At 38.4% G+C, this 14,828-nt stretch overlaps 1 protein-coding gene across 1 annotated transcript in view; it reads left to right on the top strand.

The window, feature by feature from the left end:
- The window catches only part of LOC124858401 (cadherin-7-like), a 205,626-nt gene that overhangs the window by 165,733 nt on the left and 25,065 nt on the right, over nt 1–14,828 (top strand). The window contains exons 10-11 of the mRNA XM_047350423.1: nt 10,215–10,332; nt 13,997–14,245. Of these exons, the coding sequence (XP_047206379.1) occupies nt 10,215–10,332; nt 13,997–14,245 (367 nt within the window). The remainder of the gene's footprint in view (nt 1–10,214; nt 10,333–13,996; nt 14,246–14,828) is intronic.

The following is a 14,828-nucleotide window of genomic DNA, read 5'->3' as shown; positions in this document are numbered from 1 at the left end:
AACCCAAAACACCCATAAATCCTGACAAATTGTCCACAAATGGGAACAAAAAACATGGAACAGTGGGAAACCTTTCCAGGAGTAGCCCCTAACCAAAATTACTCCCAAGAGCGCACAAACTCATCCAGTAGGTCACAAAAGAACCAGAAACAACTTCTAAAGCATTGCAGAACATATTCTTCTAGATTAAGGTAAACTGCATCATGTATTTCTTCAGGTCATCTTTGTCTGATATTTCAGTCTGGGAAACTGTTTAGACCAGAAATTATGGGATCAAAAATATCAAGTGTTAGATGGATGTTTCCCGTTTTAGTTCCACACACCTTGAGCTTACTTTTTCACTTTATGATAAGAAGCAGAAACAGAAATAAGAACATCAATCTTTTTTTGTTTTTTTTTGTTTCATAGGAGTATTATATATGCACACTCAATTTTACTGTACTAATCCAATTACTGTTAGTTTTAGGATATACTTTGCAAATTACTTTCTCTCCAGAATGGGTGCTTCGAGCATAGTAAAATAGGAAGTTTGCCAAACATTGTTTTAGTAGCAAATAATCAAAGAAATCTGCACTCTGACCTCGAGGTCCTTGTGTGGATCGAGATCCAGGAAAGTAGATGTTTATATTGCAAAATACACCTGGATAATTTTCATTAGATGCTGCCTTACTTCATCCAGCACCTTGTAATATCCCTACAATTTGAAATAGTCTTTAAACATATTTCTCCCTAAAGCTATAAAACATACCAACATGTAAATATGTTTCCCAATGGTTTTCCATCATTAAAAGCCAGATGTCTTTTTTTTATGCAAATGATAAAAGATATCTACATACATTTGTTTGTGAACTTAAAAATTTCAAAAATAACTAAATTAGTTCATAAATTGTGGTTTACTACATCGACAGTAACAAGTTTCACAGAAATTTTATTTACACGTCACTTTGCACATAATATCTAACACTGACAGACAAAAACTATTGCTCCTTTTTGCCATTTGAGTGAGACTAAGATGGCCATAGGAGAAGGCGGATTCTGTTTGCTGATCCAGTTCTATGTTGCTTTGGAACATTATTCTGTGTAAAGATAAATCACATAATATCTGTTTTCAGTTTTCTGAGTTTACCTGAATAGTTTTTAGAATGTTCTGGTAATTCTAAGAGTTGATTGTGTCGTGCACTGTAACTGGATATTAGTTACAGTTAACCCACAGCGTCACAGATCCTCACATATTCCTCATATTTATGCTTTATTGTATGCCAGTCCTGCATTTGATAAAGAAAACCCCAATATATTTGTATGTAAATATAAAGAGCTGACAGGCTTGTGTGACAATTTAAAAAAATCTGTGGTTTGTGGTGAATGGTCTGAAAAACAGAAAGTACCCAGTGAGTAACTACAGCCGCAATAGATCATACCAGGTGCCCCTCCTGTCAGCTAGGTTCAGGAAATTGATGCTACAATTCATGCAGGCTCACCAAAGTTGGACAAAAATAGATTGTAAAAACATTGCCTGGTCCAATGAATCTCTATTTCAGCTGTCATATTAAGGTGGTTGGTTCAGAATTGGGTGTAAACCACATGAATGCATAGATCCATCCTTCATGTATCAACAGTTCAGGTTGGTATTGGTGGTGTAATGTCTTGGGGGATATTTTCTTGGCACTCTTTGGGCCCTTTAGTAACAATTGAGCATTGACTTTTCAAATGCACTGTATTGGAAGATTGGTATTATGGATGTGCAACCATAAAGATGGCAGTAACGGTGTGGTGCTAGTAAATCAATCTGAAAGAAATCTCTGAGGAAGGTTTGACACTTTGTTAAATGTATGCCTTAAAGAAATAAGCCAATTTTGAAGCCAAAATGGGGTCCAACCCATTCCTAACAATGTGTACCAAATAAAGTGGCAAGTGGGTGGATTTTTCTGTTCTAAACAAATTCTCCAAATCCTGCTCAAAAGTGAGAAATGCTTGAAACATTTTCCCTCTGTATCTTTTTGATCTGACATGCAGCCAAGCATAAACTCAAGAAACCTTTAATTCTGTGATTCATAGGCCTCCTCGATCGAGCCTTGCGACAGGCACCAGTCGGCTGCTGCCGTTAATGTCTCTCAGCAAGAATTTATGTCTAAAGCTGCGCCTCTCTCTTCCTATCTCCCACTCAACCCATTAGAGGATTCCCCACCAAAGGTTTCGCAGGAACGCCTTCCATCAAGAGCCACACTAATGAAAGGCATTATACATTACAAAGTGTTTGATTTAGGGATGATTTACAGTCCTTTTTCCCTCGTCGTTGAGAAATGGAAACCTTCCCTGAGATAAGCTCAGAATCCACCTGCGGAATTCAAAGGACATCAAAAGGTTCAAATGGTATATAGAATTCATTGTTGCTGTTGAGAGCCACAAGAACAGCTTTCTATCAGATCTGGAATTTCCATAACAGAGTGAGAGGCATGCGAATTATTATGTTTCCAGGATCAATGGCAGCTTTGGTGATACGCGGCTGAGCTCGCATACACTGCATGTATGGGTGCTGAATCGCTAACTGCCTGTCGTTGATCTGACGCCAACACAAACATCACTTATGTCTGTTTATACAAATATTCCTGAGCTGCTGATGATAACCTTTTACTCATCTCCGCTCTGTTTAAATTCTCCCCAGCTCTGCAGAACTGAGCTGTAAATAATAATACTTTCGATTACCTTTCTGATGAATGGCCTTGCGAAAGTATTCACATCCCTGTAGTTTTTCACATTTTCTGTTGTTGCAACCAGTTAATATTTTGGGGGGTTTATGTGTTAAACCAACACAAAGTGGTGCATAATTCAATAATTCATAGTTCAATCAATAACTTTTGCAAATAAAAATCTGAAAAGTTAGGTGTGCAGTTGTGTTCAGCCCTCTTTTATTAGCCCTGAAGCCCACTGCAAGCAACTGCCTCCAGGTGTAACATAAACAGAATTATTCTGCAGATTATTAGCATAAATCCAGTTTTCATCCGCACGGACAGGAACTCAAATCAAAGCAAAATAATTCAACTGTTTTGTCATTTTGCTACCTACATGGTATGCAGTTAAACAAAATTTTGTTCTATCAATACTCCAGGTGCTGTTAACATCACAGTGAACCACTTGACAAAACAGCACAAAAACAAATTAGTTGATGGGATGCACATCCTGAATTCCCACAATCAAACATGGTGATGGCATCATCATCCTATGGGGCTGCTTTCCTTTAGCTAGTGCAGGGAAACTGGTCAGAGAGAGCTAATGGGAAGATGGATGGAGCTATATACAGGACAATTCTGCATGAAAACCTATTAGGGACTGCAACAGACTGGGTTGAGGGTTTACCTTTCCCCAAAAGCATGTTGCCAGAGCTGCAACAGAATGGCTTACTTAAAAGCACATTCACGTGTTAGAATGGCTCAGTCAAAGTCCACACCAATCCAACTGAGAAACTGTGGCATGACTTAAAAATTTATGTTCACAGATTGTCTCCATTTGAAGCTCTAATTGCAAAAAAAAAAAAAAATAGTCAAAGGATCTGAATACAAATGCAAGCCAAACTTTTCAGATTTGTATTTGTAAAAAAAAAAAAGGAAATTCTGTATCCTTACACTTCAAAAATGTCCACTACTTTGTGTTGGTCCACTACATGAAATCCTATTAAAATACAATGCGGTTTGTGGTTCTAACAGAATTTGGAAAAGTTTATGGGGTACAAATATTTTTGCATTGCACAGTATTTTAATTTATGTTCTTTTTCACCCTCGCTGCCAGTTTTAATAATTGGCATGATGTTTTTGCCACCTACACGAATACTTAATACCTGACAGCTTGTAACCAGCAGCATTTAATCACAGCTGACAACTGATAATCCATGTCCCTGCCCTGATGGATCATTGACTTTCATTTTTCTCTTCCTTACCCTTCTAGTCCCCCTTCCCCCCATTATTATTTTTTTCTTCATGTTAGAAAAAAAGCTGTTTTGGGCTGGGAAATGTGTTAATCATGTGTGAATTGCTTCTAAGAATCTCTTGGATCACATCCATGAGTGTTAGCTTTCGCGAGGTTGAGTCCCTAGATCTCCAACAAAAGACTCAGGAGGCTTGATCTAAATTTATGTGGGCACTGCCACAGTAACTCCAACTTTGATGGCCGTCCCAGTGGCTATCATTTGTCATCCATATGGCATCTTGGTGTGTGATGTTCCTTTCATGTACATGATGTACAGATTCAGATTTTCCATTTTGTTTCCCACTCTTTTTCTGCAGTTTGCCACTCAAATTAGGTAGAGATAACTTGATTTCTAGAAAGTGTGTTTGTATGAATAAAATAATCATCACAGCAAATGCTGCTGGGTGTGGATAAATCGGATTATTTAGTAATGCTTCCTCCAATCTTCTATAGGTGTCAGCACTGCTGCATAATAAAGGGTGTACGGCTCATCTTAGTCCGAGGAACAAAAAGGGCCAAAACAAACAGCGTCGACTTGTTTCACTCACAGATATGAATTCTTGTCTTGTAACGCCTCGAGCGAGAGTAGTTCTTATCGTGACTCATTTTTATTCCAGATAATGAAGTAAACATGCCTGGCTGCACAGCGTACACATTTATTTTGGACAGCATTAGTGTCATGACACAGCAGCAGACTGACCTGACGTTGTATTTATTTTTCATTTGGTGCTCAAGGCCAATGGATCCGATGCTGCTCAGGATATTAGAATAAGGGGTGTGTGTGTTGTCAACTTTTCCCTGTGAGAGTTGGAATTTATTTCTCTCGCAAACACAGATTAGGCCTGTCTTCCATAATTGTCTTAATGAATTTGCCATAAGAGGTTTAATGAATTATTTTTCATTGTTGATAGTTAGAAACTGAATAATTTGTTACAAAAGCTAAGAAATAAAATGTGTTAATTTTGTTAAATTACCTGGTCTAGTCTTTTGTTTTCTGTCTCCTTGCACCCCAAGTCCACACCTGTTCTGTGTTTTCCCCTGATTGTCTTGTCACGTTTGTCATTGGTTCCCCCTGCTGTTCAGTTTTGTATTTAAGCCCGTTTGTTTCTATTGTTCCCCACTGGTTCCTTATGTTATGTGAGTTTATGTGTGATCTCGTGTGTTTGCCACCCTGTCTGTGTCCTGCCATGGATAATAAAGACTCCTCTTACCTGAAAACCTCGAGCTTCTGGAGTTCTTCCCGCATATTGGTCCAACAAGAAACCAAACTATGACACTATGTTGATTAAGAAAGATTCTCATTTCTCTCTGACAACTTCACCTACTCACTACTTTGAGGTACACACAGTGCTACTCCAGGGTTGCACCCCTTTTTGCTGTCAGAACTACCGTAATTCTTTGTGGCATGGATTCTAAAAGCATTACAAAGTTTGCTAAACATTTGTCATGTTTTGCATTGGGTTTTTATGACTGTGTAGGCCATTTGAGTACAAGGTTTAAGAAGCAATTTAAGACGACCTGAGCTTTGTGACATGTTGCATGCAGCTGGCAGTAGCCATCAGAAGAAATAAATAATGCTCTAGGATGCTCAACTGGTACTTAAATTGGCCCAAATTATGCCAAGAGAATATTGTAACCATTGAAACAAGGCAGAATGGATCCATGATTTCATGTTATCACCAAATTCTGACCCTACCATTTGAATGCTGCAGAAATTGAGATTCATCAACAACATTTTACTAATCTGTTATTGTCCAGTTTTGGAGGACATGTGAATACTTTATCTTACTTCATGTTGTCAAACAGGTTCTATATAGGTGATTGCGCTAGGAAGAGTGGACCAAAATTGCTCTACAGTAACATCCATCCATCTATCCATCCATTTTCTATAACCGCTTTTCCATACAGGGTCGCGGGGAAGCTGGTGTCTATCTCCAGCGGCCTATGGGCAAGAGGCAGGGTACACCCTGGACAGGTCGCCAATCCATCGCAGGGCAACTCACAGGACAAACAAACATGCACACATCCATTCATACCTCAGGGCAATTTAGAGAGACCAATTAACCTAACAGTAATTTTTTTGGACTGTGGTAGGAAGCCGGAGTACCCGGAGAGAACCCACGTATGCACCGGGAGAACATGCAAACTCCATGCAGAAAGACCCTAGGCCAGATAGACCCTAGGCCAGCAACATAAAAGACTCATTATTATTGAAAATGTTATCTGTCACTTGATGGCACTTGTTGCTTATAAGTGTGGCACAAACAGTAAATATGTTATGGGGTAATTACTCTTTCATCTGTGGCCAGGTTGGCTTGGAAATCTTTTTTTCCTTTTAATAAATGAAATTATTATTTGAAAAATACACTTTGTATTTACTTATACAATACTTACAGGTTATCAAGTAAAACTTTATGTGATCTGAGAAATGTAAGACAGAAATGTAAAAACGAAAGAAATCTATAAGGGTTCTAATACTTTTTCAAAGCACTAAGTATAGAATTCTGATATTAAACATTTTCATCAACTGTTTTGTGATACCGAATCATATCTGAGTCCTGAAGACCACTTCAACTTTTCACCAAATGAAGACTGCTGCTAGCTTAAATTTACACATAGCTTAAGGGCTTAAAAATAATGAGAGGTTTAAGTGACCAATGAGCCGCTCAGTTCCAGTCACCAGCAGATTGATTGGAGGATCTCTTGCTTCGCTTCTTAAGATGCACTGAACACTTCTACCCCAGTGGTGTACAGACAGCTGACCAAGAGCTGTTATTTTGCCAATATTAAATTGGAATGTGTGTAGTTGACTTCAAATCTGTCTGTATAATTTGACATTTTTTTGTAAAGTGCCTAAGGACATTTTGTTGTGAATTGGGGGCATATAAATAATGGAATTGAAAAAATGAATGAAATTTATTTTTACAAAATATACATCAAACGCTGATGCCTGATTCCTGATTCCGGTCATTTCACCAATTGGATTGCTTCATACCATTTTACAAGCACATTTTACCATTTTACAAAGACATTTTGTTCTGCAGTGCTTTTCTAATATCTATTTGTAGTCTACTGTCAGGTAAATTAGTTTTGTGACTCGAAGGTTGAGGTTGTTTAGAGTTAATTTGGTATAATCAGGGATCATAATCTGTCATTTTTTTATAAGACCCAACTGGTTCTCAGCAAAGAGAACCAACATAATTTGGAGTAAAGTGCAATACGTTTTCTTGAAACAATTTACAATTGCCTGAAATTACATAAGATTTATGAACTGTTATGACCATTTATCTCAATCATTCAGGAATTAACTATACTAAACATGTATTGATACTCAATAGTTTAGGTTAATTGGTATGAAATGGTTTGATTTTAAGTATTTAATGTTTTGTAGGGCTGCAGAATAGAAGTAGCACTGGACAACATGGCAATGCATAGGTAGAAAATGGTGGTAAAAATTAGCAAAGATTTAGATTGGCTTGGAGTCAAGTGCTTCATAGTTTATCCAAAACTAATGATAAAATAAATTCATTTTTTAATCCAGAAAAGAAATTAAGACACATCATCTTGTATCAGATTGAAAAGCTAATGAATGTCTTTGTACTAAGAAATGTTTTGAGATCTGAAGTAGTCAATCCGACTTGATCCTCTTTAGTGCTCACTTGGCACACAGGTCAAGGAGACACAATTCCCGATATATTCTCAAATTTCCACAACACCTGATTAACATCACTTTGCAAACAATTTCCAACATTGCTTTGAAGTGTATATGTTTAACAGTCAAAAACTACAGGTCCTTACTGTTGCTTGCAGATGCCTCCAAAGAAAAGTCACTCCTCATTGACCGCCATGATAAAATACCCAACTTTACAGCAGCAATAAACAGTTTTATAACCTATTGATGAAAACATTTATCTCTCTACAGTCAATTTTTCCTATCACAACTACATAGGAGAGGCATTTAAATTATCTGAAATGTTATTATTTTCCAAGGAATTTTACATGAATTGTAAACACATGAAATGTGCTGCAGACAAACAGTTGGGACAGAAAAATAATCTTTTTAAAATGATTTGCTTTGGAGCAATCACTTCCTAAAAGAAAGGATTTTAAACCTAAATGGTTGTTAAACTCTTGCCAAATAAGCACTTACAGTACTACAGGGAATAAATGACAGAGCCACGGCAAATAGTTATAAAGCAAGCATTTTCCATCAGTTGGAATCAAGTTGGTTTTCTCTAATCCACTTACTCAAACAGGCCCTTCAAACAGAATGTGTGCCTCAAAGTGTTTAAATTTGTTATAGTGAAGAGCACCAGATATACAACGCTTGAAAGACTACTAACCACCTTAAAATTTCCTCCATTTTTGCTTTTTTGTCACACAGAATTTTTTAGAAGGCTGCACGGTGGCGCAGTTGGTAGCACTGTTGCCTTGCAGCAAGAAGGTCCTGGGTTCGATTCCTGGCCTGAGGTCTTTCTGCATGGAGTTTGCATGTTCTCCCCGTGCATGCGTGGGTTCTCACCGGGTACTCCGGCTTCCTCCCACAGTCCAAAGACATGCCTGTTAGGTTAATTGGTAACTCTAAATTTCCCTTAGGTGTATGAATGAGTGTGTGCATGGTTGTATGTGTGTTGCCCTGCGATGGACTGGCGACCTGTCCAGGGTGTACCCTGCCTGTCGCCCATAGACTGCTGGAGATAGGCACCAGCTCCCCTGCGACCCACTATGGAATAAGCGGTAGAAAATGACTGACTGACTGACAGAATTTTTTAGATCATTACATTGTAATGTCAAAGATAATCTGAGGAAATACAAAAAAAGTAGTTATCAAAAAATGGTGTTATGAATTAAGAAAAAAAAAATCCAAACCAACTTGGTCCAATATGAAAACGTTACCGTTCCAAGAACCTAATAACTGGTTGTGCCATCCTTGATGGCAACATCTACCTCTGAGGAGTTGTTATAACTGGCAATCAGTCGATCACATTGTTGTGGAGAAATTTTGGGCTACACTTCTTTGCAGAACTGATTTTATTCGGCCACGTTGGAGGATTTTTTTTTAGCATGAACATCCTATTTATAAACATGCTACAGCACCTTAATTGGGTTTAGTTCCATACTTTTTCTAGGCCTTTTCTAGGACTTATATCTTACAAAATTTTCAACTTTTGTCTAAGTATTGTGCAGAATATTTTCCCAAAGGTATTAAGGATCATTAAGATGTTTTTTCTGGTAACAAAATGGGCCTTTTATTTTGCTACGCAATGATATTGGCCTTGGAGCTCTCCTACCATTTGTAACCAGTCTCTTTCTTATTGTAAAATCAGGAACCCTGACCTTCGCTGAGGTGAGTCTTCAGTGTTCTAGATGTCCTTAGTTCTTTTGTGATTTCCTGGATAAGTTGTCCATATGTTCTTGATGCAATTGTGATAGGCCAGCCACTCCTGGGAAGGTGCACCACTGTTGTATGTTCTCTCTATTTGTGGATAACGGCTTGCATTGTGGTTTGCAGGAGTCCCAAAGCTTTATAAGTGGCTTTCCAGAATGATAGATGTCAGTGACTTTGGTTTTAATTTTCCTTTCTTTAGATCAGGGCATAATGTGTTGCTTTTTAAGATTTTTAACCATGATTTATTTTGTCAGAAATGTGCAAATTAAGGGATTTTTCAGGTCTGGCAGTAATTAGGCTGCTGTGTGGTTAGTAAATTGAACCAAAATATGATTAATGAGAGTCACCTTGTTATTTAACAAAGGGGACATTTATTATTCGCCCATAGACCGCTGGAGATAGGCAACAGCTTCCCCACGACCCACTATGGAAGAAGCGGTAGAAAATGACTGACTGTCTGGCTTTTATTTTTTACATATGGCCAGGTTTTTTAAATTTCTTTTTCATTTTATAAATAAAATCTTCATTTGGAAACTACATTTTTGACAGAGATAACCTAAGTAAATATAAAAAGCAATTATTTTAAAGGTAAAGCATTCAAACACCGTATGTTTAAAAAAAAAACTGAGGACATTGTTTGGACAAATAGTTTTACATGACACTATACAAAGAACCTAATGTTAATAAACACATCTAAGTGATACAGTGAGAAAGGATCTGGGCATGTTTTAACTTCATTCACACATTAAAAAGTTTACAGCTTCATTCACAGTTTCAGTCTCAGCTAATCGGACTGTGAGATCAGATAAAAATCAACAATCTAACTGATCCTAAATGTCTGTTTTTTTGTTCTTTTCTTCTTTAGGTTATTAAGACGATCAGTGCTGTGGATAAGGACGAACCTCTGAGCGGGCATCGCTTTTACTTTGCCCTGGATGGAACCGTCGCTGGCAATCTGAACTTCACCCTTCGAGATAACAAAGGTCCAACTTCGTTTTTTGTGCTGCTCTTTGATGCTGTTCAAAGATAGTGTTTTACTACTGTATTAATAGTGACTTTATAGAACCCAGAAATACCCAGAAATATGTGTGTGCTGCTAAAAGCACTCAAAAAGTCATTGGAGTCAATAGAAAGTCTTAAATTTATAAATAAATTATGGAACACACTGTGCATTATGATTATGGGCTCTATTTGGTCATTTCTGGTTTAGTTCAACAGTTGTTACTTTGGTTTACTTTCAATTATTCTTAATCTTTTGTCATTAGTTCAGTTTCTTCCATTTGTGTCTATTCTCCATTTCTGTCACTTGAAGAGTATTATTTGTACTTGTTTCAACCAACTACATGAATCAGTTTTTTATAGATTTTATATGGAAGCTGTCTGAAAAGGATGTTCGGGTGCTAACCGGATTGTATCCAAAAAACATAAAACCACGGCTGCCCAAATCACGGCAGAATTAAATGTGCACCTCAACTCTCCTGTTTCCACCAGAACCGTCCGTCGGGAGCTCCACAGGGTCATTATACACGGCCGGGCTGCTATAGCCAAACCTTTGGTCACTCATGCCAATGCCAAACGTAGATTTCAATGGTGCAAGGAGCGCAAATCTTGGGCTGTGGACAATGTGAAACATGTATTGTTCTCTGATGAGTCCACCTTTACTGTTTTCCCCACATCCGGGAGAGTTACGGTGTGGAGAAGCCCCAAAGAAGCGTATCACCCAGACTGTTGCATGCCCAGAGTGAAGCATGGGGGTGGATCAGTGATGGTTTGGGCTGCCAATACTTGTGCTAGATGAGCGCATCACTGCCAAGGACTACCGAACCAATGGTTCAAACATTGTATCCTGAAGGTGGTGCCATGTATCAGGATGACAATGCACCAATACACACAGCAAGACTGGTGAAAGATTGGTTTGATGAACATGAAAGTGAAGTTGAACATCTCCCATGGCCTGCACAGTCACCAGATCTAAATATTATTGAGCCACTTTGGGGTGTTTTGGAGGAGCGAGTCAGGAAACGTTTTCCTCCACCAGTATCACGTAGTGACCTGGCCTCTATCCTGCAAGAAGAATGGCTTAAAATCCCTCTGACCACTGTGCAGGACTTGTATATGTCATTCCCAAGACAAATTGACGCTGTATTGGCCGCAAAAGGAGGCCCTACACCATACTAATAAATTATTGTGGTCTAAAACCAGGTGTTTCAGTTTCATTGTCCAACCCCTGTATATGAGTTGTTTGTTTCTTGCTTCTATTTAATATAACCTGTCAAAGCAACTGACTCACTGGAACTCTGTACGACATACACCACCTACGCCACATTTCTGTTTAAGACTCAAAGCAAAATCAACATGACATATCTATTTGCGACACAACATAGTTTGCGACAACATTCTTTTTCTGCATCACAATATACCTTTAACCTTTGCATGCAAGATTAAACTGCTTATATACTGTCATAATCTGCTGACCACCTACACATAAAAGTGGGTGGAAAACGTCATTTTAATTTTTGTATAGATGTATGGGCTTACGAGAGTTGTACCTGACTCTATGGTTATGTTCTTGCACAAACCCCTGCTGCTTTGAAAAGAAAAAGAAACATGTTCAGAGCTGATAGACTCTGGGGCAATACCCTGTGTTGAGTAGTACACTCACGCATGTGGGAGATAAATTGAGACTTTCTCCTTACCTTTCTCAAGGTGCAGCTGCTGCCACACAGTTTGCACTCTACATGAGTGCAAACACGTGCTAGGCATCGAAGTGTATGTTCAAAGTAATCCCAATGCAGATTAGGAGAAAGTTGAACTGGGGACAGTTTTAGGAAGCCTGTTAAAGAAAACTACTGTGGCAAATCAATTTCTGAGGAACTAAGAATCAGTCCAAGAGAGACTTGGACTGATTCATACTTGCCTAGTACATTCAGATCATATATAATTTGGCATTTTTACAGGAATTGCTGATTTTGAGTCTTTCATTTACCCAAGTTAGCACAGAGCTGCTGTTGGGGGGTCTTTTTTTCATCAGGCACTGAAAAATGAGTGGGTGGAGCTAAATATAAGGCAATCCGGAACTTGTTAGATGCTGCAAAATACTTGAGATGGGGCTATCAGCTGCTTGGATGCAGCAGTTGAGCTTACACTCAGTGGTGTAAAGCATGCCAGTATACTCCAAAGCAGTGAAGGTGTGTTCTCAGGAGTGACAAATCATGCATACCTGGCATGTACATCCAATGGATGAGCCTAGGTTTGGCAATTCCCAGGAAAAGGGTATTTTTCTAACTGCATATTGCCATGTGGACAGTTTGGTAGAGAGAGAAAAATGTGTTTTTCTTTATTTTCATGGGTTGGGCCCATTGGTTGGTCTGAGTTACAGTGAAAGGAACTCCAAATACTGTAGGATCCAAAGGAGATTTGGACAATGTCATACTCCTGACTCTGTGGAAATAGTTTGCAGATATAGTTCCACCATGACTCCACACCAGAGTACAATGCAAGATCCATAAGTTAATGAGTGAGTGAGTTTCATGTGGAAATACTTGACTGGTCTTCACAAACGTCCTGGCCTCAATCTGGTAGAACAACCTAAGTAAGAGTGGAAACAGTAAACCTTCTCATCCAACATCAGTGTCTGACCTTACAAATGCATTTGTGAAGGAATTGTCCAAAAATCCCATAAACATGCCACTGAAGCTTTTGGAGATCTTTTCCAGTTCCTGTTTGCATTAGGGCAAGAGAACCAATACTATTGGTAATATAATGTAATTTATATAGTAAAATATAAAGTAAATTATGCAGTATTTATACAGTAAAATTGTTATTTTAATTAATCTAGAGCTCTAAAATGACATCTGTCCCAACTGAATATGTCAAGCAAGCCATGTCTATGTAGATTTCTATTTCTAACCCTGACTAACAACTTTGGGACAGACACATTTTTGTTGTCTTCCAAAACCATCACATAACCAGCAGCAGATGATCAATGGTTGGGAGCAACATTTACAACTATTTAAGGAAATGTTTTTGTTCATACCATGCATTTCATTTAATTTCTGGCTTGTATCTGCATTTTATTTTTACACTAAGAATATCTACCTCATATTTTAACTGATTGTTTTTTTTACATCTTTCAAGTCTACCAGCTGTTGCTTTTATTCCTCCATGATCATCTTTTCTTTACAATAGAACCCCCCTTTGTAAAACATTTCACCTTTTTCCTCAGACTTCTGAAAGCCATCTGAATACCACTCAGATAAAGGAACTGTCTTTCAAAGTAAAATCTACATTTCAATCATGATGGCTTAGTTTGAAAGTGTTTTTCATTCTATTGAAACAGCCATCATAAAATGCTTTTTGTTCTTTTTAGCAGCTATAATGGCCCTTTTTTGTTTTCCTGATGCTCTCTTTCATACTGAGAATTTTACCATCAAACCAAAGCTTTTATTAGCCAACAGGTGGTCAGGACCAGGGAAAGGCACCACAGTGTGTCATATAATAAACTGTGTTAATGATACCATCTGTTAGCCTTTCTGTTAAAGTCATTTAAAAATGCATGACCAAACCAATGTAGATGTTACTCCCCTGACATACTGTATTTACATTGCATGGATACACCTTGACACCTGTTTTTTCTCTCTTTTGCAGACAACACAGCATCCATACTGACAAAGCGAGGGGGCTTCAGGAGACGCGAGCAGCCTATGTATCGACTGCCCGTGTTGATTACAGACAGTGGAAGTCCCGCTCTCAGCAGCACTAACACCCTCTCAGTGCGAGTGTGCGACTGCGACTCTGAGGGCCTGGCCCTGTCTTGTGGAGCAGTGGCCTACACGGCAACTGGCCTTAGCACTGGAGCCCTCCTGGCTATTCTGGGCTGCATCATCACACTTCTGGGTAAGAACTGGATGACCTCAGTGTGAGAAATACAAAGCCATGTTGCAGCTGTTTGCTTTTCTCTTAGCTGTGCTAGTCAGCGTAAAGGTTGGATCAGGCTTTAATATCGGAAAAAGGTTACAGATATTTTTTGTACCTGTAGCTCTTCAACTCAAGTAGCAAAAGTGCACAAAAATTATTACAGGAATGTTAACACATTTATAAAACAATTTCAAGAAAACATATAATCATCATCAGTTATGAAAGGTCCCAATGGGTAGTACTAACTGATGCAAATGGAAAGAAGCAACAATATTTTTTAGCTGAAAAAGTCATTGACAAAACAACCTAAACTTCAAAGGTACAACAGCATCTGTTTTAAATTGCGATATAATGCAATAAAATAATTAATTGAATAAAGTAGAGGCCTTATCGTTAAGCAGTTGTGGTGAACCCTTTCCTCTGGTATATTGTGGAAAGTTGTAGCTAACGTTAGCTCTTGTGTCTATCCTCGAATCAACATCTTGTGCACTGTAGAGATATCGGTGGCTGGAAGTGTTGTGATGATATGAAATCTCTTTGATGCACAATTTGCACAAACAGA

This window comes from Girardinichthys multiradiatus, chromosome 21 (genome assembly GCF_021462225.1).
Source record: "Girardinichthys multiradiatus isolate DD_20200921_A chromosome 21, DD_fGirMul_XY1, whole genome shotgun sequence".
NCBI lineage: Eukaryota > Metazoa > Chordata > Actinopteri > Cyprinodontiformes > Goodeidae > Girardinichthys > Girardinichthys multiradiatus.
The sequence above is the reverse complement of the archived record's forward strand: the minus strand, read 5'-3'. Positions and strand labels throughout refer to the sequence as shown.